This window comes from Ogataea parapolymorpha, chromosome VII (assembly GCF_000187245.1).
Source record: "Ogataea parapolymorpha DL-1 chromosome VII, whole genome shotgun sequence".
Lineage (NCBI taxonomy): Eukaryota > Fungi > Ascomycota > Pichiomycetes > Pichiales > Pichiaceae > Ogataea > Ogataea parapolymorpha.
Genome location: NC_027860.1, coordinates 963,711 through 991,382, shown reverse-complemented (window position 1 = coordinate 991,382; position 27,672 = coordinate 963,711). Strand labels below are relative to the sequence as shown.

General features: G+C 41.3%; 22 protein-coding genes across 22 annotated transcripts; 14 read left to right on the top strand and 8 right to left on the bottom strand.

Moving 5' to 3' along the window:
• Positions 1–43: 43 nt before the first annotated feature.
• HPODL_02949 (Protein csx2) lies at positions 44–2,431 on the bottom strand (the record flags this gene model as incomplete). The annotated part of the gene is made up of 1 exon (XM_014077278.1): positions 44–2,431. The coding sequence occupies one exon, from the start codon at positions 2,429–2,431 to the stop codon at positions 44–46; it is 2,388 nt and encodes a 795-aa protein (XP_013932753.1).
• Positions 2,432–2,808: 377 nt separating this feature from the next.
• On the bottom strand, positions 2,809–3,054 carry HPODL_02948 (putative secreted protein; the record flags this gene model as incomplete). Its single annotated transcript, XM_014077277.1, has 1 exon — positions 2,809–3,054. The coding sequence occupies one exon, from the start codon at positions 3,052–3,054 to the stop codon at positions 2,809–2,811; it is 246 nt and encodes an 81-aa protein (XP_013932752.1).
• Positions 3,055–3,826: 772 nt separating this feature from the next.
• HPODL_02947 (Ras-related C3 botulinum toxin substrate 1) lies at positions 3,827–4,480 on the top strand (the record flags this gene model as incomplete). The annotated part of the gene is made up of 1 exon (XM_014077276.1): positions 3,827–4,480. One exon carries the CDS (start codon positions 3,827–3,829, stop codon positions 4,478–4,480), a length of 654 nt encoding a protein of 217 aa, XP_013932751.1.
• Positions 4,481–4,541: 61 nt separating this feature from the next.
• HPODL_02946 (uncharacterized protein) lies at positions 4,542–5,138 on the bottom strand (the record flags this gene model as incomplete). The annotated part of the gene is made up of 1 exon (XM_014077275.1): positions 4,542–5,138. One exon carries the CDS (start codon positions 5,136–5,138, stop codon positions 4,542–4,544), a length of 597 nt encoding a protein of 198 aa, XP_013932750.1.
• A 39-nt stretch (positions 5,139–5,177) lies between these two features.
• HPODL_02945 (U4/U6.U5 tri-snRNP-associated protein 3) lies at positions 5,178–5,606 on the top strand (the record flags this gene model as incomplete). Its single annotated transcript, XM_014077274.1, has 1 exon — positions 5,178–5,606. One exon carries the CDS (start codon positions 5,178–5,180, stop codon positions 5,604–5,606), a length of 429 nt encoding a protein of 142 aa, XP_013932749.1.
• Positions 5,607–5,613: 7 nt separating this feature from the next.
• HPODL_02944 (Pre-rRNA-processing protein IPI3) lies at positions 5,614–6,981 on the bottom strand (the record flags this gene model as incomplete). The annotated part of the gene is made up of 1 exon (XM_014077273.1): positions 5,614–6,981. The coding sequence occupies one exon, from the start codon at positions 6,979–6,981 to the stop codon at positions 5,614–5,616; it is 1,368 nt and encodes a 455-aa protein (XP_013932748.1).
• Positions 6,982–7,081: 100 nt separating this feature from the next.
• HPODL_02943 (short chain dehydrogenase) lies at positions 7,082–8,452 on the top strand (the record flags this gene model as incomplete). The annotated part of the gene is made up of 1 exon (XM_014077272.1): positions 7,082–8,452. The coding sequence occupies one exon, from the start codon at positions 7,082–7,084 to the stop codon at positions 8,450–8,452; it is 1,371 nt and encodes a 456-aa protein (XP_013932747.1).
• Positions 8,453–8,639: 187 nt separating this feature from the next.
• Positions 8,640–9,755, top strand: HPODL_02942 (Branched-chain-amino-acid aminotransferase, mitochondrial; the record flags this gene model as incomplete). The annotated part of the gene is made up of 1 exon (XM_014077271.1): positions 8,640–9,755. One exon carries the CDS (start codon positions 8,640–8,642, stop codon positions 9,753–9,755), a length of 1,116 nt encoding a protein of 371 aa, XP_013932746.1.
• A 116-nt stretch (positions 9,756–9,871) lies between these two features.
• HPODL_02941 (Nicotinamide/nicotinate mononucleotide adenylyltransferase) lies at positions 9,872–10,702 on the top strand (the record flags this gene model as incomplete). Its single annotated transcript, XM_014077270.1, has 1 exon — positions 9,872–10,702. The coding sequence occupies one exon, from the start codon at positions 9,872–9,874 to the stop codon at positions 10,700–10,702; it is 831 nt and encodes a 276-aa protein (XP_013932745.1).
• A 425-nt stretch (positions 10,703–11,127) lies between these two features.
• HPODL_02940 (uncharacterized protein) lies at positions 11,128–12,129 on the top strand (the record flags this gene model as incomplete). The annotated part of the gene is made up of 1 exon (XM_014077269.1): positions 11,128–12,129. The coding sequence occupies one exon, from the start codon at positions 11,128–11,130 to the stop codon at positions 12,127–12,129; it is 1,002 nt and encodes a 333-aa protein (XP_013932744.1).
• A 326-nt stretch (positions 12,130–12,455) lies between these two features.
• On the bottom strand, positions 12,456–13,610 carry HPODL_02939 (Karyogamy protein KAR4; the record flags this gene model as incomplete). The annotated part of the gene is made up of 1 exon (XM_014077268.1): positions 12,456–13,610. The coding sequence occupies one exon, from the start codon at positions 13,608–13,610 to the stop codon at positions 12,456–12,458; it is 1,155 nt and encodes a 384-aa protein (XP_013932743.1).
• Positions 13,611–14,893: 1,283 nt separating this feature from the next.
• On the top strand, positions 14,894–15,853 carry HPODL_02938 (uncharacterized protein; the record flags this gene model as incomplete). Its single annotated transcript, XM_014077267.1, has 1 exon — positions 14,894–15,853. One exon carries the CDS (start codon positions 14,894–14,896, stop codon positions 15,851–15,853), a length of 960 nt encoding a protein of 319 aa, XP_013932742.1.
• Positions 15,854–16,271: 418 nt separating this feature from the next.
• HPODL_02937 (putative secreted protein) lies at positions 16,272–16,997 on the top strand (the record flags this gene model as incomplete). The annotated part of the gene is made up of 1 exon (XM_014077266.1): positions 16,272–16,997. The coding sequence occupies one exon, from the start codon at positions 16,272–16,274 to the stop codon at positions 16,995–16,997; it is 726 nt and encodes a 241-aa protein (XP_013932741.1).
• A 63-nt stretch (positions 16,998–17,060) lies between these two features.
• Positions 17,061–18,568, bottom strand: HPODL_02936 (uncharacterized protein; the record flags this gene model as incomplete). The annotated part of the gene is made up of 2 exons (XM_014077265.1): positions 17,061–18,479; positions 18,515–18,568. 2 exons carry the CDS (start codon positions 18,566–18,568, stop codon positions 17,061–17,063), a joined length of 1,473 nt encoding a protein of 490 aa, XP_013932740.1.
• Positions 18,569–18,648: 80 nt separating this feature from the next.
• HPODL_02935 (uncharacterized protein) lies at positions 18,649–20,061 on the top strand (the record flags this gene model as incomplete). The annotated part of the gene is made up of 1 exon (XM_014077264.1): positions 18,649–20,061. One exon carries the CDS (start codon positions 18,649–18,651, stop codon positions 20,059–20,061), a length of 1,413 nt encoding a protein of 470 aa, XP_013932739.1.
• Positions 20,062–20,106: 45 nt separating this feature from the next.
• HPODL_02934 (uncharacterized protein) lies at positions 20,107–20,544 on the top strand (the record flags this gene model as incomplete). Its single annotated transcript, XM_014077263.1, has 1 exon — positions 20,107–20,544. One exon carries the CDS (start codon positions 20,107–20,109, stop codon positions 20,542–20,544), a length of 438 nt encoding a protein of 145 aa, XP_013932738.1.
• Positions 20,545–20,619: 75 nt separating this feature from the next.
• Positions 20,620–21,057, top strand: HPODL_02933 (uncharacterized protein; the record flags this gene model as incomplete). Its single annotated transcript, XM_014077262.1, has 1 exon — positions 20,620–21,057. One exon carries the CDS (start codon positions 20,620–20,622, stop codon positions 21,055–21,057), a length of 438 nt encoding a protein of 145 aa, XP_013932737.1.
• A 515-nt stretch (positions 21,058–21,572) lies between these two features.
• HPODL_02932 (uncharacterized protein) lies at positions 21,573–22,076 on the top strand (the record flags this gene model as incomplete). Its single annotated transcript, XM_014077261.1, has 1 exon — positions 21,573–22,076. One exon carries the CDS (start codon positions 21,573–21,575, stop codon positions 22,074–22,076), a length of 504 nt encoding a protein of 167 aa, XP_013932736.1.
• Position 22,077: 1 nt separating this feature from the next.
• Positions 22,078–24,579, bottom strand: HPODL_02931 (Exocyst complex component SEC15; the record flags this gene model as incomplete). Its single annotated transcript, XM_014077260.1, has 1 exon — positions 22,078–24,579. One exon carries the CDS (start codon positions 24,577–24,579, stop codon positions 22,078–22,080), a length of 2,502 nt encoding a protein of 833 aa, XP_013932735.1.
• A 69-nt stretch (positions 24,580–24,648) lies between these two features.
• HPODL_02930 (uncharacterized protein) lies at positions 24,649–25,398 on the top strand (the record flags this gene model as incomplete). The annotated part of the gene is made up of 1 exon (XM_014077259.1): positions 24,649–25,398. The coding sequence occupies one exon, from the start codon at positions 24,649–24,651 to the stop codon at positions 25,396–25,398; it is 750 nt and encodes a 249-aa protein (XP_013932734.1).
• A 57-nt stretch (positions 25,399–25,455) lies between these two features.
• Positions 25,456–25,971, top strand: HPODL_02929 (uncharacterized protein; the record flags this gene model as incomplete). The annotated part of the gene is made up of 1 exon (XM_014077258.1): positions 25,456–25,971. One exon carries the CDS (start codon positions 25,456–25,458, stop codon positions 25,969–25,971), a length of 516 nt encoding a protein of 171 aa, XP_013932733.1.
• A 2-nt stretch (positions 25,972–25,973) lies between these two features.
• HPODL_02928 (Vacuolar import and degradation protein 30) lies at positions 25,974–27,668 on the bottom strand (the record flags this gene model as incomplete). The annotated part of the gene is made up of 1 exon (XM_014077257.1): positions 25,974–27,668. One exon carries the CDS (start codon positions 27,666–27,668, stop codon positions 25,974–25,976), a length of 1,695 nt encoding a protein of 564 aa, XP_013932732.1.
• Positions 27,669–27,672: the final 4 nt, after the last annotated feature.

Below are 27,672 nucleotides of genomic sequence, written 5' to 3'. Positions count from 1 at the left end.
TAACGCCTGCCTGCCCTTTTATTTTTTGCTCCCTCAATATAATTCAGTTTTTCATCTTCTTTTTGAGAAGATTGAATTTATGTTCCTTGGGTGTAGACTTTGGTGCTGCGGCTGTTTGAGATAACAGTTGGGTAGTTGGGGTTTTAGTAGAGTTTCCTTTAAAGCGGTCAATTTTTGATTGCCAATAATCCAATGCTTCGGGGGATAAGCCTATAACATTCTGGACCTTGTCTCCACATTTTGTTCCATTCAGAATGAGATACTCAGCGAGATCGAAAACTTTGATAGATTTGTCCTTGCCCTCTAAAGAGGGATAATTTAAAGCATACTCCAAGACAGAAAATGCAGGAGGTTCCAGGTTTGTGAGCTGATCAGTCGGCTTGTATAATTTCAGATCACGATCAACGCCAAGCGCAAAACTTTTGCTTATTTCTGGAATATTATGAGTTCGAACGCCATGGATCAAAAACTCAGAAGCTTTTGAAGCGTCTTTTTGATTCACGTATTGTTTCGCAGCATACTTATTGGTGATGAACCTCAGCCGATCTTTATCGTTAGAATCAGGGCTAATGTGAGATTCCTTGGGCAACAACTCCTCATATATAGCATTGCTTGACTTGTTGTTAATGTACTGCAAAAGTTTATAGCCTTCCTGAGTAAAAACATCTAATTTGAGTGAGCGGACTTTAGATATAGAGGTCCCAAGCGATCTGTGGCAAGAAGAGCATTTGACACAGAAGATAACAAGTAGATTCATAGAAATCCACTCAACTGACTCTGTTGATCCACATTCGCTACAGCGAGTATTGCTGCTGTCGGCTTTTTGAACCATGCGCAGATTCTCTAAGGAAACCGAGGACACTCTTCGCTGCCTGCCGTCATTTTGTAGGGATTCCTTTTTCGAGTCGTTGCTCGAAGACTGTATCTCTCTTGTCTTTTTAGCATTCACAAAAAGTGGATCCCCGGCCAAGTCACCTCTGGACTTATGGAAATTAATCTGTTGACCTGCATCATACAATGCTTGAATCCAGGAATCGCGATCTTCCTCAGAGGTCGCTTGAAAATAGTGTTCTATACCAGTACTAGTGATGACCCTGAAACAGTTTTTGCGCTTTTCCATATCCAATGGTTTGATGCTTGATAAAGAAATATCGATAGGTTCGTTACGCCTTGACGTGCCTTTTCGCCAGTCCATGAACTCGGAAAGTTTACCATTATTGAGCACCACCCATTGCTTGTGCCAACCAGACTTTCCTTGGCCACCTTGGGTAAACAGGATACCAGACTTGTTAGGGCCTGCAATGCCATGAATCTTGGATAATTCTGCATTCAGTTCAGCCATTGAAGAGGCGCGTTCCACTGCTGCTCTGATTTTCTGCCGCTGTGATTTTGAGGAGCTGTATGCATTGATGAAGGGGTTTTGAGGGTTGCAAAAGTCTAAAACAAGGTCAACAAGCGTGTCGAAAAGAAAAACAAAATAGTCAATCTTGGCCAATTCAAAGCTCTTTCTTTTCTGAAGAAGTTTATCGTCTTTCGACTTGCCTGAACTAAGTAATCTCGAGAGCCAATCGTAATACTTTTTGCTTTCGTCCTCGAACACTCGTTTCTTGGATGCCAAATATGATTCTAGTCCGGAGAGTTTATTAGTTGACGAGAGTCTGGATTTCAGCTGCCTTATGGCAGACTTGTTCTCATCCGTTAGGTTCTCGAATGAATAAACAATAGATTTGTCAAATTCACAATAGTAGAAAGTTGGAAAAGTGGATTCGATGACGCTAAAGGACTTTATGAGCGATGCTCTGGAATTATAAAGCTGATTGGATAAGGATTCATAGTTAATTAAAAGGTCATTCGTAGACCGTATTGCTTGCTTTAATTTCGTAATTTTGGTTTCGTAATCATTAAGTGTTTCGCGGAAGACGGGTCCGTCTTCCAACGATATTGGGAATGGATTCCCCGAATGGTCTGTTAAGTTTGCAGGATGAATAATTTCGGTTTTTTGTGAAGGACCAGAGCTTGACGTATCACTATAGAAATAGACCGACAATTTGGAAAGGGTCTGGCTACCCTCCTTTAGTTGCAAAGTAAACTTTCCGTTAAGTTTCGAGCTGAGCTGAATGGTCATCTGGGTAGAATCTGCTTCAATCGGATGTTTCATCGCTTTATTATCCGCATCGATAGATTCGATTAAGTACAAATTGGAGCCTTTTACAAATTTGGCCTCAACAATGCTGAATGAGGAAGGGAGTTTCAATAAAAGCTTTGATCGATCTTGAATGAATTCCATAGGTGTTGTTTGTGATATTTTCTTCGCAACTAGGTCGATTTCCACCGCCTGTTGGGTCTGTGTCTTGAATGTCACTTTCGTTAGCTTCGAGGAACCGCGATTAACTTGAACATCGCTCAATAGTATCGATACAAAGACGTCCATAGTAAGGACACTGTGATTGAGTGTTGTACTGAACACTAGCTAAACAATGTTCAAATACAATATTTTCTAGGGTGGGAAATAATATTTCTCGTACAGGTTTCGTCGAGCGACGCGACGATAGGTAGCCAGAGTATATTTATTCCCCTGAAAACCGGCCGCACAGTTGCCTCACGGCCATATACGATCAACACGGAAGGTGCAAACAAGTACTGTTAATATCAATCAACAACATTACAATTTGAGGAAAAAACCGGTACAATTAATCAGGTCTAACGCGCTAATTACGTAGAGTCAACCGCCCACCTCTGCAAAAAAGGAAGAAACGCAAACAGATTCCTGGTTAAACAATAAACAAATTAGCATCGCAACCGTTAACCTTAGAGAAGGAAAGCACCTGCTGCAAGAGCGGCAGCTCCAGCAGCGTAAAAAGAACCATGAATTGGGGCACCACCCTCGTAAGTTGAGACTGGCGCGCTGCTGTTCGAAAATGGACAGTCAGTGACAGAGGAATCGCATGAAGTAACGGTGACCGAGACAACCGAAGTTTGGGTGGTAGATTCGGTGACAGCAGTAGATGCAGCGAAGGCCGAGGCAGCCATAAGGAACACGGTAACGAATTGCATTGGTGGATTGTGAGTTGTTCAGTGTTTGCAACGAACGGTATAAAACTTGTATAACTTGACGAAAGAAGAGAAGTCGAAAAGGTAAATAGGGAGGAAGCGTCAATTTATAGTGTTTGATGCATCCCTGCAAGTGGGGATTCATCATAAAATAAACACTATACCGCCCAGTGATTTGGCAACTCAAGGAAGCTGAAGACGCCAGATGTTGCTACCATTTGGAATAAACGCTGAAGCATTTATGACAAAATATACAAAGTATGAATATTTCAGTCGGATTCTGCATCTACAACTGCAATAGCAGCATTTATGCCAATCACAATTTATTGCTTTAGGAAATTATAATGCAGCTTAAAAATCACTGCGTAAGCGAAACGCACTAATAAGGGGGAGCATTTCAAAAACTCTCGTTTTTGTTGCCTGATGTGTGCTATTAAAGCAAATAGAGCAATCAAACTTATTGCTCAGGAAATTGGAACCTTGCAAGCGCGCTAAAATGTACATCGCCCACGACAAATACAGCGACGACGCATGAGTTATTAATAGCACTGACACTAATGTTTATGAGTCCAAGGGAAGCGACGGATAGAGCAGATCCCCTTGAGAAGACCGCAATTTTGTAATGATACTTATCGGCATGAATTCGATATCAAGCCATCACCAACGCGTAAAATCGGTCCTGATATTTCGATTTCCTGATTGAGCGAAAAATTTCTCGACTGCCAGTGTGATCGAACGTTTTCCAACTTTTTTCGGTTGAATCCCACCAAACATAATGAGAAGCATAAAGTGTGTGGTTGTTGGAGACGGCGCAGTCGGAAAGACCTGCCTTCTGATCTCCTACACCACGAACCAGTTTCCTCAGGACTACGTGCCAACTGTTTTCGATAATTATTCCGCTAATCTGATGGTCGACGATGAGAGAGTCACGCTCAATCTGTGGGATACTGCAGGCCAGGAAGAGTATGACCGTCTGAGGCCTCTTTCATATCAACAAACCGAAATCTTCATCATCTGCTTCTCCCTTGTGGAACCTTCATCCTTTGTCAATGTGAAAAACAAGTGGATCCCAGAAATCAAGCATCATTCTCCGAAAAATGTTTTGATTTTGCTTGTAGGCACCAAGCTGGATTTGAGGGATGATCCACATGTTCTTGACCAACTGGAAGAGTATGGGCAGAGCCCGATCAGCTTCGAGCAAGGTAGAAAGCTAGCAAAGGAGGTAGGATGTATAGATTACATGGAATGCTCAGCTGCTTCGCAACAAGGTGTCAGCGAAATTTTCGAATATGCAATTAAAGCAGTTCTACATCCTCCAACGGAGGAAAGGAAGGCGAGCCAAGCAGCAAATATGAAGCAGAATACGCCGCTACCTGCCCAGCCAGTCCAAAAGAAAGTCAAAAAGAGCAAAAAATGCACTATTCTTTAAAGACACAAATCACTGCTAGACATATAGATCGTTCAGTTCCTCGACATTACCGATTACATCACTATTTATCAATTAGTTGCTTTCTCGAAGGATGGATCGATGAACCGGATGTCAGGGGCTCGTCCTTGTCAGTATTATCAGTGTTCGCGCTGCGTTTTTCCAACTCATGCTTGTGACGTTTGAGTTCCAGTTGTTTACGTCTCTTCTCAAGCTTCTCGTTTTTAGATTTGATTTTGGTGATCCGCTGTTTAGAGTTTCCTCCACCACCAACCGTCAATTCCACGTTTATCTTTCGATTATTCATGATTGTATGGTGCATCTTCAGCGCTGCTTCCACTCTTTTAACGTAATCCTCTGTTTCGGTTTCAAACTCCAAAAAAGCTATGCCTTTTTCTTGACGAATTCGAATTTTATCAGGACTTGAGCTTTTGAAGTGTTTCTCAAGATCTTCGTTCGACACATTATAAGGTAAATTCCCTATAAAAAGAATTTTGCGATCTTTCTTCTCCTGCGATGACTTTCTTCTGCGGGTCTTATTTTTCTTCTGCGGCTCCTGCTTCGTCTGTATCACTTTCTCTAGCGTTTCAGCAGCCTTTTCAGAGTTTTTGGACTTGAACTGAAGCGCTTTCAGTTGCTTTTTCGTAAGCTTTTCAGACATTGAAGATCAAGCAAATTTTTTTTTAGATAAAAAAAAAATATGCCAAAAATACAGATAAAGCTCAAAGACCGGGAGACGGCCGAAAAGCTACAGACAAGCAGTAATGTGAAGCCGCCGCTCGAAGAAAATGGCAAGTCAACAGGCCATGATAGAGTCGCTGAATCTAACGATGGTTCTGAAGCATCCCCGGAAAACAAAGAAGAAACGGATTCGGTAAAGGACAATATGGACGAAGAGGACCGTGGCCGACGGTTTTCTGATAACGAAGAGGAGCCACTTGTTGAAAGTGAGCCAGGATTGTCATCTATAATTGGATTTGATGGCTTTGGATCGACTAAAAACAAGAAAGTCAATGGTAATGCCGCTTTTGGTGCCAAAAAATTACCTAGAACTGAATATCGCCAGTACATGAACCGTGAAAAAGGATTCAATCGCCCACTCTCACCACCCAGGAAGAAGAAGAAATGAGTTAATTCTATTTACTATTCATTAAAAGCTTGGAGTGTTCGTCATAGAGTGCATCATACTTGGATTTCATGCTTGCATAAGACTCTTTCAGCTCTTCCAACTCGGATCTCACATTCTCTTTAGTTTGCTTGACAGTCGAGTCAACTCCAGTGAAATTAGAGAACCACCTCTGTTCTGATTTAACAGTGTCTAAGAAGTTTTCAAGGTTAAGTTGTTGAACACTTTGAGAGTCAGTGAATTTTCTATGAACCTCATGCTTTTGGAGGTCTGAATCCTCCACAAGATTTCTTTTGAGGACGGGAATTGTTCGCACAGCAGTCTTCAGTGCAGAATTGTTCACAACATTAGCCTCCAGTCTAAATAGTTTTAGATTTGAGACAGGCCCAGCAAGCTGTTTCAAGGTGCGCACAGTTTGTTTCGTGGCCACGTCCAAAACCAACACTTTTCCGTTGCTGTCGCCACTGACAATTTGTGTGCCATCGAACGAAACTGCAACTTTGGTCACTGGGTTTTCTCCAATCTGATGGTTAGTGAAGGTTTCGCGCAGGTCTGTGTCGTCTTTCAAGGTGATGATTTTGCCAAAACCACCAACTTGCTCCCATATCTGTGTTTGTGGAGATGCTTGAAACAGATTTATCATCCGAATGGTTCCGTTGGCTAGTCCAATATATAGACATCTGAATGCCGGGTCTGCTGCAATGGACTGGATGGGGTGCTGTGCGACGAACGTTGTAACCAAAGCCAAAGAGGTCAAATCGTAGCAGCGCACAGTCTGGTCTGTGGAGACAGACCACAATTTCATGTCATTAATGAGCCCAGAACTTATACATATGTCAGTAATTGGTAGAGTATGATCAGTGAATATAGCATAGGGTTTATGGGAGTCGGAAAGAATATCCAAAACTTTCCAAACGACAATTCTGGAGTCTGCTCCTCCACTCACAATATATCCTTTAGAGCACTTAATCACTCCCACAGACTGATAATGGCTCTCTTTCACTGTGAGAAGAAGGCCAGAGTCAAGTTCCCAGACGTATAAGCGACCGCTCACTGCTCCTGCAACCAAAAGCCACGATCTTTGAGAATCTGGATGTGGAAAGATTTCGAGACAGCTGATTTCTTCTGGCAAAGGGATAGTCTGTTCGGGCGACTCCTTTCCGTGTAAGTATACCTGAATGAGTGCCTTGCCTTTGCACGCGACAATAACCTTGTGCTCACCACCAACCCCAGTGAGTGCTGTGCCGTTAACGTTCGAGTAACATTGGCGATATTGACCAATATGTTGCGACGAATGAATACTAGACAAAAACCCAAACGAGGTAGAATGTTTTTTGGAGGGGTCACCAACTGAGTTGTAGAAAAGCAGCTCGTCCATGTTGATCAATAGCTGGATTACTTTCCAAATAATTTTTTTTCAAGGCTGTGTGTATTATTTGTTCATCGATTTTCGTTGATCCCTCTATTTCAGTGATAGCATGCCACTCAATATTCTAGGTACTCTACTGCTGGAAGGTAGTGATAAAGTTCCAGGATGGGACTATGCCAAAAAATATGGGCCGCTTTTGCTTACTGCAGGACTTACAAAGTACTACTTTGGTGGATCAACTAATACATGGGAGAGAGACTTACACGGTAAAGTTTATCTCGTGACTGGAGGAACGTCGGGTATCGGCGCCTCCCTGGTGCGCGAGCTTGCTAATAGAGGTGCACAACTGGTTCTGTTGAGTTCACAGCTGAATGAAGATGGGTCAGGAGGTGCGTGGATTACAGATTATATCGACGATCTCAGAAACGACACGGGAAACCAATTGATATATGCGGAGCATTGTGACTTGTCCTCCTTGTATTCCATTAGAAAGTTTGCTACCACCTGGCTTGATCAGTCCCCACCACGTCGTCTTGATGGGATATTGTGCCTTGCAGCCGAAGCGGCACCAATTGGCAAGGTTAGAGAATCAAGTATAGACGGTGTTGAACGTCAAATGGCAATCAATTACCTTGGTCACTTTCACCTGCTCACATTGCTTGAACCGTCCCTTAAAGTTCAGTTAGCTGATAGAGATGTTAGAATATTACTGGCCAGCTGTATGAGTCAGTCCATAGGTGAGATCGACCTGAACGATTTGTTGTGGGACGTGAGAAAATACCCTGCAAACCAGCCATGGAAGGTCTATGGGACATCAAAGCTAATGCTTTCCATGTTTGCAAAAGAATACCAACGGAGGCTGGACAGCTTTCAAAGAAAAGATGGTGAGCCAAATAATACGAAAATCAATATCGTGAACCCAGGATTGGTAAGAACCCCTTCTATGCGTCGTACTCTCTCCATGGGCTCCATTTGGGGCCTGCTGCTTTATTTGATATTGTATCCTTTTTGGTGGTTCGTCTTGAAATCCGGAGAACAAGGAATGCAGTCGTTTTTGTTTGCACTTAACTCTCCTGAGTTCCTTAAATTGCATGGTGGTAATTACGTCAAAGAGTGCTCAATTGTCAAAAAGGAACAGCGCTCTGAACTCAACAATAAAGAGCTACAATCGGCTTTATTCGATAAAACTAAAGAGGTGGTTGAGATTTTGGAGAAAAGATCTGCGATCGAACGGAACAGGCTGAAGAAGCAAAATGGGGACAAGAGCAAAAAGAAAGAGAGTAAGAACAAGGGCTTATCGAGTAACGCACAGATATCAGAGACGGATAAATTAAGTTTATTCAAGTCGGCATTCAAGAACCAGCCCGGACCCGCACTGTTGAGTAAACTTTCCCAGGATCAGGAGGAGAAAAAGAACGAGAGATTGAGGAGTCTGGATAGGAAACTTGAAGCGAGTAAGAAACTGACAAGCCAAAAATGATTAAGTCAGTTCATTTTAGATAAAGCGCTTTTTACCTCATTTCCCTAAATAACCGAGATTTGATAAAATTCAATGAAAATTTATCATTTCTGGAGATCTGTAAATTACTCACCAACTTATCCTAAAATTCAACCTCAAAATGTTTTTTCTAAAACAATCATTTAGAAGCAAAAACTTTATCAGGAGCATGTCGTCTGCGCTAGATTCTTCAAAGCTGAAGATCACCAAAACTACAGCACCAAAGACTAAACTGCCTAATGACCAACTTGTGTTCGGCCAATCATTCACCGATCATATGTTGACTATTGAATGGACTGCAGAGTCCGGTTGGGGCATTCCAGAGATCAAACCATACGGAAATCTCTCTCTTGATCCATCTGCTTGTGTTTTTCACTATGCTTTCGAACTGTTCGAAGGTCTTAAGGCATACAAGGATAGTAAGGGAAAGATTAGAATGTTCAGACCAGACATGAACATGAAGAGAATGAATAAGTCTGCTGCTAGAATATGCTTGCCTACTTTTGATTCTGAAGAACTCATCAAGCTCATCGGGGAATTGTTGAAGATCGACGGTGCTTTTATCCCACAAGAGAGAGGATACTCTCTTTATATCAGACCAACTATGATTGGGACGACAGCAGGTCTTGGTGTTGGAATTCCAGACAGGGCTCTTCTTTATGTCATTTGTTCGCCTGTTGGACCATACTATAAGACTGGTTTCAAGGCAGTTAGATTGGAAGCCACTGATTACGCTACCAGAGCTTGGCCTGGAGGAGTTGGTGATAAGAAACTCGGAGCAAACTACGCTCCATGTATCAAACCTCAACTTGAGGCTGCTTCCAGAGGATATCAACAAAATCTTTGGTTGTTCGGTCCAGAAAAGAACGTTACGGAAGTGGGTACCATGAACTTCTTCGTTGTTTTCCAGGACAAGGCTACAGGAAAGAAAGAGTTAGTGACGGCCCCATTGGATGGCACTATTTTGGAGGGTGTGACAAGAGATTCCATTTTGAGCTTGGCAAGAGAGAGGCTCAATCCATCTGAATGGGATGTCAACGAGAGATATTGTACCATCACTGAAATTGCCTCCAAGGCCGAATCTGGTGAATTGGTCGAGGCTTTTGGTGCCGGAACTGCTGCAGTTGTGTCGCCAATTAAAGAGATTGGCTATAACGGCACTGCTATCAATGTTCCTTTGCTTCCTGGCGAACAATTTGGTCCTTTGACCAAACAAATCGCAGACTGGATTGCTGAGTTGCAATATGGTGTTGTTGAGAGCGAGTGGTCCAGAGTTGTGAATTAATAAAATATATATAAACGGATCAATAATAAATCACTGCTGCCCATTTTATCCGAGATCGACTGTACTCTTGATTCCCGAAAAGAATTACAGTATTTTCATGCTTTTTATTAAACAAAATGTTCAGTTTTGAGCCTCACTTGAACTCGTTTCTCAAGACCACATCCAAATCGTTCAAGCTGCTCTTTGCAACGAATAACCAGTTTGTTCTTCCAATAACAAATCGTATCCTTGTATTGGACTCGTCATTCAACCCCCCTCATAAAGGTCACTTATCATTGGTAGCCAAGTCCCTCACACATAAATTAGGTGATGAATCAACCGCTCACAGCAGCGTGAACTCAAGGTCAGTGCTATTAGTACTCTCAGTTAAAAATGCCGACAAGCAACCACAACCTGCCAAGTTCGAAGACCGCCTTAAAATGATGTACTACTTGGCTCATGAAATTACTGATCAATTGGGAGTCTCTTGCGCTATCGGAATCACCAATTGCTCCCTTTTTGTGGATAAAGCTCTGACTTTAGAGGAGTATTTCAAAAGAGAATACACAGACCACTTGAGGTTTACCTTCCTGCTTGGCTATGATACTCTTATTAGACTTCTGGCTCCAAAATACTACGAGCCTCGTTCTTTGCAAGACGCTTTAGGAGGGTTTTTCAACACGAGCGACTGTTTCGTATTGACAAGGAATGACGGTAACCATCCTCTGGAATCCCAGATGCAATACCTTGAGAGAATGAAAAAAGGCCTGGTAGCAGACACACCACCTACTTGGGCAGATAAAATCTTCTTAGCCCAGGGAGATGCTCATACGGATAATCTCAGCTCATCAAGCATAAGGAAGCTCATTCAATCTGGAGACAATAGCTGGATTACGAAAACAACACCGAACATAGCTAGTTTCATCACCGAAGAACATCCTTACGATGACATCCATACACCACTATAGCCAAATATTTTTCTAGACACGTCTTACTCTCTAAGTTGCGTGCGCTGCACAGAAAATTTCTGCGAACGACAATTTGGCTGCAATTCGCCACCCACTATTTTATCCTTGTACATTTCCTATTTCCACATTTTTCTTCCAGCAAATTTGCCACTCTGGTGTTTTAAAACTTGTTCACCAAGTTCTGCCAAGTTAATTTTTAGCTGGTACTAGTACTCAAACCTTATATTTGGTTGCAAATAGAGAGGTTTTAGAGTCATATTCTTACAGAGCTTACCGTTCTTCTGGACTACTTAATTGTTACGTTCAGTTGTGCTTGTGCCAATACTCTCTCCTGATTGGTTATTAATAGCAAGGAGGCTGTCAAGAGAACTCGTGTCAGTTATCTCAAAAAGGAAAACTTTTTTTGTGCAAAGTACACGCCCAAAATGGTTCTCTCAGTCAAAAGAGGATCATCTGTGAACACAGATTTTGATAAGGAGAACAACCCCATTTCGTCACTTTCGTTTCCTTCCCGCAAAAAGCACTGCCCATTGTCTTCGAATAAAGGCAGTTTGCTCTACATCCGTAGTTGCCAAAACTCGTCGAGCGAAGACGAGTCTTCTGAAGATGAAGCTTCGCGAAAGCCAACAACTCTCAGAGATAGAAACAGGTTAAGAAATAAAAGAAGGAGTCACAGAGAGCTTCTGAGAAACTCTTTGTCATCAGCAATGATGGATTCAAAGTTATCAAAAGCTGTTAGCCAATACAGTGATGACGAGCAAGAAGAGAAACGTGATAACAAGGAGGATTCATCTGACAATGCAGCCGGCCACAGCTCTTTTAGTAGAAGAGGCTCGGCTGTGTCTTCTCCTCTCAATGTGACGCAGTCGCCATCTCTCGACATGAGTCCAAAGTCAAGACGTTGTCTTCCAGACTCTGATTTTGCAGCAAGAAGTCGTTGTTTTGAATACCTTGTGGGGGCTATTGATGAAGCCTGGGCAAGATATTGTGATGCCACCGCAGTTGATGAGGATGAAGTGTATGGATTTGACGGGGGAAATGGAATTCCTCAAACTCCTACTTCTATTGCAATTACTTCTGACGAAGAAGAAGGTTATAAATCAGAAATATCCACAAACACAAACATCACGGAATATGAGAGCGATTATCCTGCAGATGTCCCTAAATCAACAACTCGTCGTGTATCTGAAGTTCCTGAAAATGTACGTTTGCAGCAACTGAAGGATAGACTCATCAAGACAAAATATTATCTGCAGGATTTCGTTGACTCAGACGATATTAATGAGTGTCTACTTTTTTGGAAAAAGTGGGACTTAATCAAATATGCTACCATTGAATTGGTCGAAGATGACGATGACGATGAGGTCATTGAGTCTACTATCGATGAACTGGAGAGTGGAAGGTATGTCTCTTCCATTGGTGCATAAGAAAATATCATTAGGAAACAGAACAGGGATGTTATGTTTCACACATTGTACACTATGGGCTTGATTATATTTATTATTTGCGGTTGGGTGAGGTGTTATTACAAGTTGATGTTTAAATTTACAAACAATGCTCCAATAATTGTTTGAAATTATTTCAATTCTTAAATTTGACAAATGGTCAAATGACATTAAGTCAGTCTGTTCATATATAGTTGAAAATATCTGTACATTAGGTTCAAATACAGACTTCTCTACCAGAAAGTTTCAATTGTCAGCTGTTAAAAAACTGAAATGCTAGTTTTCTTAGCAAAGTTATAATGCTTACATTAAACTGGAGTCTTGGGTCTTAATTGTTCAATTTCGTCATCAAGAGGAATATTGGAACCCAGACTTGCAATCTCCTTTTTGTATTTCAATGCATCAAAGTTATCGAGCATGACATCGGGGCTCAGGATAACCCAGCCTGGCCTCAGTTTCACAGGATGATCAAGCCCTGTCTTTGATGGGATGATATGCAGCCGTTTGGTGGAAGTCGAAAAATTCTCGGCAACTTGGTATATCTGTGCTGGAACGGCCGAGTTCTTCGTGGAAGCATTTTCAATGGAAAGATCAGTGTTAATGTTGCAGTGAATAAGGTTCTTGTCTGATGATCTCCGTACGGTTCCAGTAATACACATCCAACAATGCCATTGCATTTGTTCTAGCAATTGTTCTTCAGGGATAAGTGAATCGGTGGGATAGAATGGCGAATTCTTGTCCACAGGAACGAACACAAGCTCTTCTGATCTCCTAAATTTTTTTGTCCATGTGCCCGTGTTTGAAAGAAGTTTAGAAAGCTCGGATATTTTCTGGGTGGATGCCCAGATGAACAAAAATCCCGGTTTAGCACATAGTTTATCAATTGGAAGTTGCGATATCAAGGGGTATAATAACTGGTTTTCAGATAATGCACCAATCATGATAACATCAAACTGTAAGTTGTCCTCGTATATCCACTTGTTCAACGTATCAACCATTTTTTCAGGCTTGACTCTTGAGCCATAAGCTCTAGTAGCATATTTCATCACCTGTTGCTCTTTAAGTTTAATAAGCTTTTGTAGCTTTGGATATCCTTCCACAGGTTGAATTGCGTTTCTTACATATTTGACTGGAAGGACACCAGAATGGATGTAATGATTTGAATAATCATTCTTGAAACATGGAACGGAGCTTTTGCTCTCATTGTTTTGCTTACTATTGGCGTTCCCTTTCCCTGTCCTATTGTTTGTCTGTTGGGGATTCAAGGATGCTAAAGTTCTTGTAGTCTTTGAATATGAATCTTTAACGGAGGCACGTGTTGCAACAAGTCTATGGCCATCACCAGGTTGATGTGCTAGTGATTTTTGAATATTATAATCTGATCCCTGCCATCCTTGAAGGCTTGATAGGTAAGGATATCCCGATCTTGTACCTACTGGCTTGATATAGGATGTATTATTCATTCTGATATATCCCACTTGAAGGAATTATCAATAAAAATCAATGTACCTGTTTCTCGATCCTTCTTATAAGTCAAAAGTCAGGGAAAGTTTGTTGCACGTTTGTTTTGAAACCTGTAAATGAAAACCTTAATACGCCAAATGTCAATTTGGTTCTGAATCAGACTGTTTCAAGATTTCTCAAATGCTCGATTTGGCAGGGGATGCTTTATTTATATTTAGTGGATGTTTCAGATCTCACATCTTGCTTTTTTCAGTTGATTTAATTTTTAACATGGCGCACAGCCTTTGTATCCCTAAAAAGGGCAACTTAGTTTTTTGATCCTAAATGAAGAGCCTCAGTGCTTCGCCAACTAAAACGGCTGCATTAGAACAGCACTCAACACAGCGCCCGGTTTCTTCAAACTCTAGGTTTGTTGTCGCAAACCAAAAGAAACAAGACTCCAGTTTCCAATATTTGATCGACAACGTTCAAAGCTCTACCGTCGGCGTGTTGAAGAAGGTGAGTTTTGTCCACCTTAGTACTAACACATTAGTGTGACGATAATAGTCTCAATGAACTATACATATCATTGAAGCGCTTGAATCAGAACTTTTCCACAGGCCTTAAAGAGCGGTATGAATCATTGATACTGAGCGGTATTTTGGAATCCCGTGTTGGGATTGTTGCGCTGCGTTTTGGCGACCATTCGGTAACAACAGAATTGTGTTCCCTGTTCTTCACTGTGCTAAAGAATTATGAACATTTTCATGACACAATGGAAGAGTTCTCTTCTTACATTTGCAAAGCGCTCGAGAACTTTGTATCAGGTTTACACGCTGCACCAGATTCAAAGCTCCTGAAGTGTTCTATTCTTCTTGTGGCCAGTATCATTCAAACTTATACTAAATTTCCAGCACTTGCAGAGGAATGGTTTAAAATCAAAATACCAAAATCAGACTCTTATGAAGCATCAAAAAAGCGATTCCCCACATTCGACTTCGTTCACAGGTTTATAAATTCCACTATCTATCCCCCGCCAAGCGAAAAATTCACGCTTCAGTATCGGGATATATTGTTGGGTAACTTAGCTAGGCTGATCGATGTGTCTCAGCATGCTCGTCTCTATTTCACTGAATCCCAACTGTGCGAGACACTTCTAAAGTACCCTTTATCTTTGCGAGAGCAGGAAAGCGAAAATAGATTAAAAAGGGATCCAGTCAAAAACAAAGTTACCACGGAACTCTTCACCGAAACCCAAGAATATCAGCTTTATATTTCGTCACTCAATTATTACCTTGATATCATGGAACTATGCAAAAACCATGACTCGAAGAACCATTTCTTGCTGGTGCTAGGGGACTTCTTTGACAATCTGCTAGTCTACTATAACATAAACAAGAACGGCACCATAGTGTCCCTTTTGTATGAGGGACTCAAAGCAATAGCAGAAAAACCAACCTTGAAAACTTGTCATACCTTGATAACCTCTATCATCGTAAATCCTTTGTTTCAGTCTATGATCTGGTCTAGTCTATTATGTTTCAAAGAATCGGAATTAACAGGTACTATCGAGAAAGCCGCTTCCAGAGTCACTCACAAATACACTCTTGAGTTCATCAAATTTGTCTATTCGACTTCATCTCCAACCGTCCGAAATATGGTTTTTGTGAAAACCCGGCCTTGTTGTGAGAAAGGGGAGTCGTACTGGTTTTTGTCTAACATCAGTCAGATCTATTCTCGGAAAGAGGATATCCTCTTGGTAGCTACGAAAATGAAGCAGTGTTTTGATATCGCTTCAAGCTTTAAAAAGTCGATCAAAAGAGGAACATATTTGAATGAAGACTCATTATTTTACCAAGCACTGGTTGTAAGACTTAATGCTTTCTACCTGTATGATGCAACAGAGAATAAGCAATTTTTGAGTTTAATAATCACAATAGTTCTCGATTTGGGCGGGTCTCCCTTGCATTACGAGGAGTCGTCGTTGCTTCTTGCATTAAAGAATCTGATATTCACCTCGCAATTGGTTTCCACGACTAAAAAGAAACTCTTTACAATCGATCCGGAAGGGCTTTGCTTTCCCTACGAAGAAATACCATCTCTGTTATCGCTTCCAGATCTGAAGCACTGGGTATATGATCAGAGAATGGGCTCCGTGAAACTGAAAAGCATCGCTAAGATGTTTCCAATGAACCAAGAATTGCTTCGCAAACTTCTTCTTGAACTCTACTGCTATAAAAAAGTACTGGAGATTGGAAAATAGAACTTTTTTTTTCACCGTTTAGACCGATCATGCAGCCTCAGAATTATATTCGCTAAAATCCTGTACAGATACTATTGTTTTTAGATATGATGTGCATGATTAGTTAACAAAATAAGGAATCAAAATGGTTCTAGCCTGCAATTATCGCATAATGTAGCCATCATACAGATTTGAACAAGAGAAATTCACGCGAAAAGCGCGTTTGGCTGTTGTTGGCCCCTGTTCTCCAAGAAACATCCTGGGCTGGCCCAAAAGGGCGGGTCGGCGCATATGCAGGGGGCCGTACCGTTAGGGCCATGAGCTGGACAAATCGCACGTTTATTGAAGAGGCGGAAGAATGATATGATGTAATATGCAATTGCAGAACGCTATAAAGTCACCTCCCTTTCCCGTCACATTGTAAATTGTTCACTCACCAATGAAAACTTCCACTCTTTTGATTCTTGCACTCACTTCCTATACCATTGCAGCTCCTTTTGAAGCCCAGGATCTGGGAGAAAAGGTCACACAGGCTGTGAACTATGTTGAGAACAAGTATCACCTCACCATCGAAACAGACGAGCTCGAATGGCTTGGAACTGGACATAAACCTACAGATGATTCCACGAATGGCCAGGTTCCAGTTTCCACCGACTTTATTGGTGCTCCCAAAGTTACGAGCACTTTTGCCTCAGTCAACGCAAAGACTACTTTGTCCACGTCGTTCTTGAATTCTGCTCACACTTCGGAACCTGGTGGCCAGACGTTATCTTCAATTTTCTCCACCACTACAACTAGTGCTGCTGTTGAGTCTTCCGCCTCTCAAAGCGAAACTTCTACAAGTGTTTCATCTAGTGGTGCTCATACCGGTAGAGGAACCTTTTATGAAGTTGGAGCTGACAACTGTGGAACCTCCAGCACCAACTCTGACTTGGTCTGCGCCATCTCCCACTCCCTTTATGAGACTTCTGTCAATGGTGAGGATCTCTCGTCCTACTGTGGTAAGACCATCACTGCCAACTACAACGGCAACTCTGTTACGGTCAAGGTCGTTGACTCTTGCGAGTCATGTGGAGACAATGATTTGGACTTTTCTCCAGCTGCCTTCTCCAAGCTGGCAGACCAGGACGTAGGCGAAATTGAGATCACCTGGTCTTGGGATTAAGACACATTGTAAGAAATCAGATATAAATAAAAATACCATGCTTTTACATATAATCCAAAACAACTATTTGGCCCATTTCTCAAGCCTGGAAGCTGGAGCAAGCAGACCCTCTTGCCGAGGAACGTCTTCAATTCTGTGGTAAGAGTTGATGTTCTTTCTGAGCACAATTTGATAACAGGTAGCAGAACCTTGTCTGGCAATAATAGTGGAGTAAGAAAGGAAGAATTCCCAAATTCTGTACCATTTGATACCGTATTTGGAGATCACTTCCTCCTTGTTGGCCAACCAGTTTTTGTACCACCTGTATAATGTAGCGGAGTAATGAACACCGATGTTGTCAACACTAACTGTCTCAAATCCAGTTCCTTCTAAAGCAGAAATCACAAAATCTAAAGGAGTTGAGGCGTCAGCGCCAGGGAAAATGTATTTGTTCATGAATAGGCCCCATATCAAGTCCTCGTATTGCCATGATTTTCTCAATCCGGCATATTGCAAGAAGAAGACACCATCATCATCCAACATGTCATAAACTTGGCGCAGGAATGAAGAAAACTTTCTAACACCAACGTGTTCCGCCATTTCCAAACAGGTGATCTTGTCGTATTTCTTGCCCTCCTCTTTAGGCATTGGTGAATCTCTATAGTCACAGCACACGATGCGGGATTGGTCAGGAGAAACACCGTAAGAAGCTAACTTCTCGTTACCATATTTGGTTTGGTTCTTGCCCAATGTGACACCAGTGACCTCTGCCCCGTATTGCGAAGAAGCAAAACAAGCAAGAGTACCCCATCCGCATCCGAGATCAAGCATCTTGTCACCTTTTTTCAAACCGATCTTCTCACAGACGACTTTCAACTTGTTGTCTTGAAGTTCCTCAAGAGTCTCATTTTTCTCAATTTCAGTGATGATACCAGAGGTGTAAATCATTCTTGGGCCTAAGAACCAGGAGTAAAAATCATCGCCCCTGTCATAGTGATCTCTCACTTGTTCCTCATCCTGCGATTTGGTATGCATGATGACTTCTGGAATCATGCCAAACAGGAAGAATTTGAACAAGCTCAAGGTAAATCTGAACGAAGCCCAATCGTGTCTGTATTCCATGACGTCCAAGGCATCACCTTTAAAAGACACCTTTCCTTCAAAATAAAGATTGTGGAAAGTCTCCATTGGGATTTTCTGCTGATCCTTGTATTTATTCTTAAGTTCATCGTCATGGAATTCAAGGTAGTATTGAACACCCATGTTTGGCAATTTGACCTTTTCATTGAGCCTTGGGGAGTAGGTCGACAGAACAGTCCACCAGGCCATCAGAATTGGAATTGCTAACAATGCAAACAAAAAGACAAAACTGTATAGGCCCAATCCAAGTCTTCTAGTGATATAGAAAGGAACACCTAACATAATGGACAAGAGAATCCAGTTGTTGAAGTGCTTGGACCCTGGACCATCAGCCGGCAATGGTGCATTTTTGATAGCTGGATACTACTTGGTTAATATCCTGGGACCATGGTACTCACGTTCGTGGTTCGTAGACCGCAATTGAACTGTTCTAACTCTTTCAATGAAGACATTGGAAAGAAATTTAATAATTCGTTAAAAAGCACCTTTTTTCGAACACGTACTTGAAAAAATTACCCTCTTCCTTCCTGTTATGGAGAAATACATTGAATGGGGCCGAAGGTATTCGCACAACCTAGCTAATAAATTTGCATTCTACATCTATGACCAATCATACGTTAGCACGGCATATCTATCCTATGCCACGGTAATTTTGATAGCTGTCATTTTAGTTTCTTTGGGGAGTTACAGTACTATTGAGAGACCAAGAAACGCTAAAATAGCCAACGATAAACACCCCTTATTTGATCCATCAGATCGCGATGAAACATCAATACCCGAAGCGGTGATTGACGAGACTCATGCCTTTGCCATGCCAGTGCTGGCCGGTATTGCTCTCATAGGCTTGTATTTTGCAATACGAAATTGGGATATCGAAAAAATCACCAGAATCTTAAACTGCTATTTAATCATCTTGAGCGTCAAAGCGAACTCGTTCACGATCTCCTATCTGATAAAAGTCACAGTACGCAAGATTTGCCACCAATTCGGTTTTGATTCGCTACGATTTGTCAAAAGATATGCCATAACTATATCTCGGGATGATTTATTTCACTCTGCAGGAGTGGAAGAAAACTTCCTACTTCCCGACTCCACAGAAGCCGAGGAAATCATCAAAAGTGAGATGCTATTGGAGTCACGTGTAGATATCAAGAAAGAAAATCAACTGTTCAATTTCTACTGTTCCACAGCGGACATCTACGGATGGTTCTTTGGAATTGCTTTCTCCATTGTGTTCGCTTTACTAGATGGCAAAAACAACTGGATATTGAGCAACATATTTGGTGCTTCTTTCACGATATTTGGCCTTTCTGTGAGCAGATTACCCAGCTTCAGGCCAGCATTAATCTTGCTGATTCTCTTCTTCGTCTACGATATTTATTTTGTCTTCGGATCTGACGTCATGGTTGATGTTGCTACCAAAATTGATATTCCTGTCAAAATGCTTGTCCCTAGCAAGCTGTCCAGCGAGCATAACGAGGTTCAGATGTCAATCTTGGGTCTGGGAGACATGATAGTGCCTGGCCTATTCATTTCGCTTTGTTTGAGGTATGACCTATATAGATATCATGAGCTGCATCCCTGCACAGAGTTTCATCACCTACAAAAAATTGATAAGCCATACTTTTACAGTGCTCTGATCGGTTATACAATAGGGCTGATATCCACCGTGACAGTATTACATGTTTTCAATCGGGCACAGCCGGCACTACTATATCTGTGCCCAAGTATTATTTTATCAACAATATCGACAGCCCTATATAGGGGTGAATTGAAGGGTCTTTGGGAATACAACGAGGAGGAGAGAACCACCGCGTTCGAACAGCCCATTGATTTTTTCTGTTCTCCAGAAACGCTTCTCCTGGCAGGGCCTTTAATTTCTAGTGATGATGAAGAGGAGGACCACGATTACAGTCCGGAAACATTTTCAGACTCAGACTTTTAGATTATGTAAGTCGTATTCTTTTCAGCAATTATCTCTATCCTATCTATGTCTTGGGAACAAACTAAATTCTCCTTCTCGCCACGATCCCGCGGCTGCTATCTGGTCACAGATGAGGTATTAAAGAACCTCCCACAGATTAAGAATTATAAGGTTGGAATGCTCAACTTGTTCGTTCAACACACATCTTGTGCTTTGAGTTTGAACGAAAACTGGGACCCCGATGTCCGTACTGACATGACGACTGCCTTGAACATGATCTGCCCTGACAACGGAGGTGGTAAATGCCAATTCATTCATACAGACGAAGGCCCAGATGACATGTCGGGGCACGTCAAATCTTCCTTGATAGGAGCCTCGCTCAACATCCCTATTAGCAATGGGAGACTGGCAACAGGTACATGGCAAGGCATTTGGTTGCTGGAGTTCAGGGACTACAGACACACAAGACATTGTGTGGCTACCATCAATGGGCTCAAGGAGTAAGCCGGGTTATCTATTTATTCAAATGTCGATATCGAAAAAAATATTAAATAAAAATTATAACATAGTAACTTTTCAATGGAAGCTCCTGATTCTATGAACCATAGTCATGAAAGTGCATCGGTAAAGGCGGAGGGTAGCCAGATACGAGTTCGTAAGGGACAAAGCTACGAAGAGTATCTTTTACAGAAGAATCAATTTTTGCAAGAAGGCCCCATCGTGAGCGAGCTTGAAACCTTTATGGAAAACCCAATAGTAAAAGCTAACCTTTGCTCGGTAGATAGCATAATTAAAGGCCAAACGATTCATGGTCTGGAGCGACGTTACTATTTGGGGTATTTCGACGATTGTCTGAACAATTGTAATGAACTTATAAGCAAGCTAAAACTAGAATCAACCGACAAACAAGAATGCAAACAACACGAGAAATTACTCAAACAACTAACAGATATTCAACAGAAATGTCTCAATAAGCTGACCCGCACATTAACGATTGATGAAGAGAGCAAAATATAAAAAAATGAATACTAATGAGAGCACCTGTTGAGCTGCTGATGTATTAATACCATAAGCTATAATTTGGAATGTGTTTACCTTTTCTGAAGATGTATATGCAATTCGATGCAAGAAACTTTCCTTCGCTGGTAAATGTCATCATCATTCGCACTTTGTAGCTCATCAAGAACTTCTACTGTTTTGGTGAACACTTCTACTTTGTAGTTTAGCTCTTGATCAAAATGGAGAGCGAGATTAGTAACCTTGACAATTGCTTTTCCCATTCCGCGCACAATAATATATGGTACTGACTTGCTCTGATTTGGTATCGGCTTCCCTTTCTTCGTATATTTATGATCAAAATACTCTATGTTCTTCTGTATTCGTTTAACTGCCGACATGAATGGAGTGGAAGACTTTATGTGCACCACTGTTCGTGAATCATTATATGAGTACTTGAGTGCGGGAGCGTGCTTGACTAATATATAATTTTGCATGGCTCGAAACAAAAATAATTTGAATTTAATTATTTTTTCATGGATTGGGTCAGTCAATATAGAAGCCCACCAAAAAGGGGCGATAAGCCATCCGGAAAATCTGCTCCACCACCTCCTGGCTTCAGTGAGCAGTTTTACAAACAATGGAAAGAAGGCAAGGTCAAGCCGCAAGGGAGAATAGCGAACAAAAGCTCGGGGCTTGAGAAACTGAAATACGAAAGAGCGTGGGATGTGGCAAAATCACCATCTAAAAATATTCCTATGAACTTGATAATGATGTATATGTCACCCAATTCGCTTCAACTGATTCCTATTGTCATGGTATTGATGCTTTTCGTCAACTCTATAAAGGAGATTTTTCAAGTTAAAGAAAAGTTCCGCGATTTAGAATTAAACGATAATCAGGGAAAGACGCTTTTACAGTTTCTATATGTTGCATGTTGTTGTGGAAACATGGCCATTGGCGTTTGGAAGTTGAATAAGCTGGGCTTGATTCCAAATCGGAGCAGTGACTGGCTTAGCTGGGAGTCACTTGAAGTGTAATTTAGGAAATCTGTCTTTTGAACATTGACATTTTTGAAGGAGATGTAAAAGATGCGGTGGTATTCGACCTCTTGAAGCCAAACATTGACCGTGCGGAATCTCCATTTGACCCACTATTGGGATCAACGTGTTCTTGTTGCTCTGGTTCTGACATCTCGCGTTTCAGCACCTGATAGTTTTCAAGTTTCTGAATTAACTCGATCGCTTCTTCTGGCAAAATGGTATTGAATTTACGCATTCGTGTAGTCTCATCTTTGTAAGCTTCTAGATTTCCGTCTTTCAAAAGGTCTATGATTTGTGTTAAACCAGCAAATATAGTTTGGAAAGTCGAGTTGGAAGTATCCGAGTCAGCCGTCAGGTGCCGCGTCGATGTTTTCTGTTGCTTGAGACCAGGAATAATAGATTCAATATACTTGATATCCGTCTCAAAATTCATTATACTTTCGTTTGTGATAAAATCAGTTTGATAGATCGATTGTTTAAAGAAGTTGACAATTTTGTCAAATGTTCTAATCAGCAACAGAGATTTGATTGTGTAGGGAAGATGCGAGAAGTCAAGCATGAATATGTTTTCCAAGAACAGCCCCATATCTTTGATACCAATGCTAGGCTCCTCATTGACTTCCTTGGATTCCCAATCAAAATCGACCATATCAAACAGCATATCAATTTTGGAGTCCACCATATCGAACATTCCTTCTTCCGCTTTAGACTGTATTGCTTGAAACTCTTTCTGAGACCTTAAGCGAGTTAATAGCGATGATGACCTGCATCTCGCGATGGTGGGATCGCTGGAGTAGTTCAAATAATTTTCGATTTCAATCACGGACCTGGAAAAGAACTCTAGATTAATGAGGTTCTGGGACACCTCTTCTTTATATGAAGAATCGATTTTCGTTTTGAGATCCTTCAACACGATATTTATGAGAACGTGATCCACAGATTTGCCAATAAGCTTCAAGATCTCCGAATTTTGATGCACATAATACTTTCCAACGAAGTCGTAAATATCATGAATAAACACTCTCATTTTTAAACAAGTAGCCACATAGATTATCGAGAACGGAAGAACAACTGGGAACTCTGTTATGGTATCTTTAAATTTGTGGAAACAGTTTGCCTGAACATTATTCAATTGTGTCTTATTCTCGATAGTGATAGGCTGTGGGTTTTCCTCAAGAGACAGGTTTTGATAATCAAGCTCAAAATCTTTTGTAAGAGTACTGATGTATTGTTGGAATAGCGTAATAAGTACTTCATAGAGTGCTTCCACATTGAACTCATAATTTTCCAGGATTTGGACAAAGACGCCAATTATTTCGTTCAGTTCCTTCAAGTTTTGAAAGTCGTCATGATATTTCTCAATGTGTCTCTTTAGCACTGGAATGAATTTTGTGATGACAGAACTAAACAAATCATCGGTTTGCTTTTTGTTTCTCAATTGATATTCCGTTTTGGCTGCAATCATTCTGTCAGTCACGAAAAAGGCAGCGAGCGAGTAAATGACAATTTTCAGAGACTCGTTGTTGGAAAACATGTCCAGTTTTCGAGTCGCGAGTGCCTCTCTTATAGGGTAGATCAGTCGATCACGCTTACGAAGCAGTTCGTTGGAAAAGTCATCTTTGAGTCTATCAAATTCATCGATCAGCTCGAACACCATTATAGAATGATAAATTGGACCAAGATCAATCTGAATCTTGTCATTTGAGAGGGGGTTGAAAGATTTGAGCTCGTCATCTCTGAAAGCCCTTTCCAAAGGCGTGTTTACCTTGAACGGAAGCAAACTTTCATCCTGCTGCTGTTGTTCAGCCCATGCTTGATTCAGCTTCTCAAAATGCTCGAACATTTGTTCTCCGATTGCTGTAAGATTTTTTTCAAAGCTGACGTTGAACCATCTTATTAGCTGGTTGAATGTCTCATCGATAATAAGCTGTTTGATTGTCGGAAGCGAGTTATGAATTTTTTGAGTGAATTCAAACATTTCGATGTCTTCAGACCGACTTTTCATAAGCAAATTCAAGTTGATCAAAGCTTTATAATAGCTTTTGTTGTGAAACAATTCAAAGACTTTGTTTGTTTTATCAAGCATATCCAGGCACAAGTTAATTGTCAATGTAGTCTCTGATATCTTGTTATGGAGTCGCTTGTATTTGAGGGCGGTTTTCTTCTTATCCAGATAATCCAACCCTGTCTTTCTAAGCTGGCCATTTATGGACGCAATCTCTTGACCGATTTGCCCGGAAGATTTTGATACTTCGGATATGTTTTCGATTGAGCTAGTCAGCTTGTCTATTGAAGTAAAGGAAGCTCCTTCAAGGGTGTCTTCTTTTTCTTTGTACGCGGAATCAAGTCTCGATATCAAATCCTCCAAAGACTCTTTGTTCGCCAATTCAGCTTTTATTATTGGCACAAATTGGTCCAGATAATCATCCGATGTCAGAGCATATTGTATGAGTGAGTCATTATCATTTTTCTGTGGGTTTATATCTAGTTTTGATGTCATATGAAACAAACAATTGCAAGTTATTTTTTGTTTATTCAAAGTTGGGATTTACACAGCCAATTCAAACTCATGAACAGAATATTGATCGCCGGTAAGGTAGGTGTGGATAAGGTGCGACTTGTCCAGCACGTGTTCTCCGTCGAAGATAAAGACCTGACAAATGATGTATCTCAAAGTGGTATTATCGTGGACGATGTTCCGATTGAAACGAAGTATTATAGAACATCGGTCTCTATTTTCGTAGATGAATTCGAGTCTGCTGAGGAATGGTTTAACGAGCTTAATACCGCAGAAGCCAAAATACTCCGAGAAGAAATACAAGGGCTAGTAATTTGTATTGATCTACAATCCACAAGCAACGAAGAAATCGAAGAGATTGAACGACATCTAGAGCGCCTAGCGACTAAGTTGGACGACGAATATACTGAAGATTTTGGAGAGCCCCAGTGGGATGGATTTAAGATTGTCGTTGGATTCAATCCGCTAGAAACCGAGGAATTCTATCAGGATATGTTCATTATGTCAGGGTTTGAGTATATTACTTATGATCAAGAACAGATCCGTGCTTCAGTTCAAGCACATAGATGGAGATCTTTACAACAGCGAACACAAGCAAGCAAACCACTTAAAACTGCTGTTGATTACACGCAACCTTTGCTGGATCGCGATAGTGAGAAGTTTTTAGACGTTTTTCAGCTTGTGGAAAAAATGAAACAGGCGCGTATTGACGCTTCCCGTCTTCCCGAAGAACAAAAGCATGATTTTGCGCAGAGAATGTCCGAAAATATACTCGACTACTTTGAAGATGGTAAAATATAAATTATCCGGAGCTGCCAATTCAAATATATTTTCCCCGCAAAAATTATACTTCAAAATATGAGCTTATCTGGGATCGGTCAATTTGCCAACAGAAATCTAGTCAAAACACTAAAATATGCCGCCCAGTCACAGTTATATCTTCATCAGGCTGGGTCCACCGCATTACTATCTTTTAGCTCCAACCCTGCACGCCTGCCGATAGGCAAAATCAAAGCAATAGATAATATAGGTGGTGACTACCAAGTCACACCTGATAATTTCGTTGAAAACAAGTCTTTCATCGAGCGCTTACAACAGGTTATTAAAGACCACGTTGCTGATGAAATGATGTATCGACTGGATTCGCTTAATTATCGAAATTCTTATATGCCCATATATGATCTGAAACGTGTTCCCGAATACATGAACCAGCAAGTGAATGTTGATAACGTGTTAGGCTACATCAAAGTTGATGCAATGGGCAATATGGATCAGTCCACCTACCAGGCTAATAACACATATAGATTGTGCAATGCAGACGGAATTATAAAATTGAGCGACGTTATCCTGGAGGAATTGAAAAAACACTTGTGAACTCATATCTGGACAAAATCATTTACTACGTCTATCAGTGCCGTATTGAGATCGTTGCTCTCAGCGACCATGGAGTCTGCGGCGTGAATTAGCTGTTCAAAATTTGATAATGCCGGAATGCCACTTTTCATATTGATCAACATGCAGAGCTTGTGCACCAATCTAGCCCGTTCGAAGTTCACGAATGATTTGTACAACGCAGTGGCAGTCGGGTCATCGTATGCAAGCAACCCCAAAAGATCGTTAAGTATTTTTTGATATTGTTCCGAAGTGTAAGCCGACTTCATTTGTTTAGCAAGTTTAATAAATTGTTCTTCACTATCATTACCGACCATGTTCACCAGTTTAAGGCAGTCTAGTTTAAACTGTATATCTGTATTGTCTTCGAGCAGACCAGGGAAATTGGAATTAACCAACTCCGTGGCTGAATCGATTTCATTGCTTGAAATCAAATCCTTGAGCTGTTTCTTGATATAGCTTTCCCGTCTTATAGGAAATGGTGGCTCTGTATGGCCTTCAAAACTCAAATCCTTCTCAAATGACTTGAGCGCGTTTGCATACCCTCTATGCTCAAAGTACTTTTTAATCATCTGGTTAAGCGAGTTCTTCATATCGTTGGAGTCCTTAATTTCTGTGCCGTTGTCTAGTGTCACCGGGGGTATTTTATAGTTATTGATTGTCTTTAGAAACCGTAACTTGAATGAGTCGACATAGTTGTCAATGTTGAACCTGAAGCTTTTGGTATGGCCGAAATTGGTTGAAATCGAGTTCCATGATCCCAGACTCACCACTGGCACGACTCGTTTCATGTTCGATGGCAAAGAAAAGGCTTCACCAAGGAATACACCATTCTTGGTGATAAAAATCGAGCGATTGACGAAGTTCACTCCGCATCCAACGACATCTTTATTGCCAAATTTGCACGAGGTACGAACGCTGGATCTACACTCCTCAAAGCTTATTAGCTTTCCGTCTTTGCCTTTGTATCCCCATGCGTTCTCGTCGTGGCCCCTCAAAGAGCTGATGATTTCCTCTGGTTGATCTCCATCCATGTATCCTATTGTTATCTCCGACCCCGAGTTTAGGCCAAAAAGAATCTCCACCTCATAATAGTATATGCCGATCGTTTCATGCACGCTAAAATCGGCTTTTGTCGAGAATATGCTGGAACGACCGTGATGAGGAAGATTAACCGTTATTGAGGAAGTGGAGGACACGGATTTGGTGGGATTCTTGGTCGAGATCTCCAAACCGTCTAGCGAAAGCTCAAACTGGCATTCCTTTGGAGTGATCCATCGAGATGGGAGAGATTGGCAGTCAATAGAAGTAGCCGAACTATCTAGAGGTTCGACTTTCAATGCAGCAGAGGGAGATTTGCCAACGCTGCTATCGTCAACTTCCGTCACAAGCTCATCCGTCTCGGTCTCGTCATTGACAAACTCATCAGTAACCATTGCACTCGCTTTTGCAGGTCCCTTATTCTTGAAGATTTCCACCAACTTATCGATATAATCCTCATTCTTGCTAAACATGACTGGATTGGACCCAATTATCCCAATAGTGGAGAGTTGGCTTACCATGGCATTGCGAACATCATCCTTGGACTTTGGTTGCTCAGATGAGCGTATCTGTTGAAGTGTCCGCTGTGCAACGGCCCCATAACGCAGTTTTAGTAGATAAGACGGAATTTCAATCATGTAA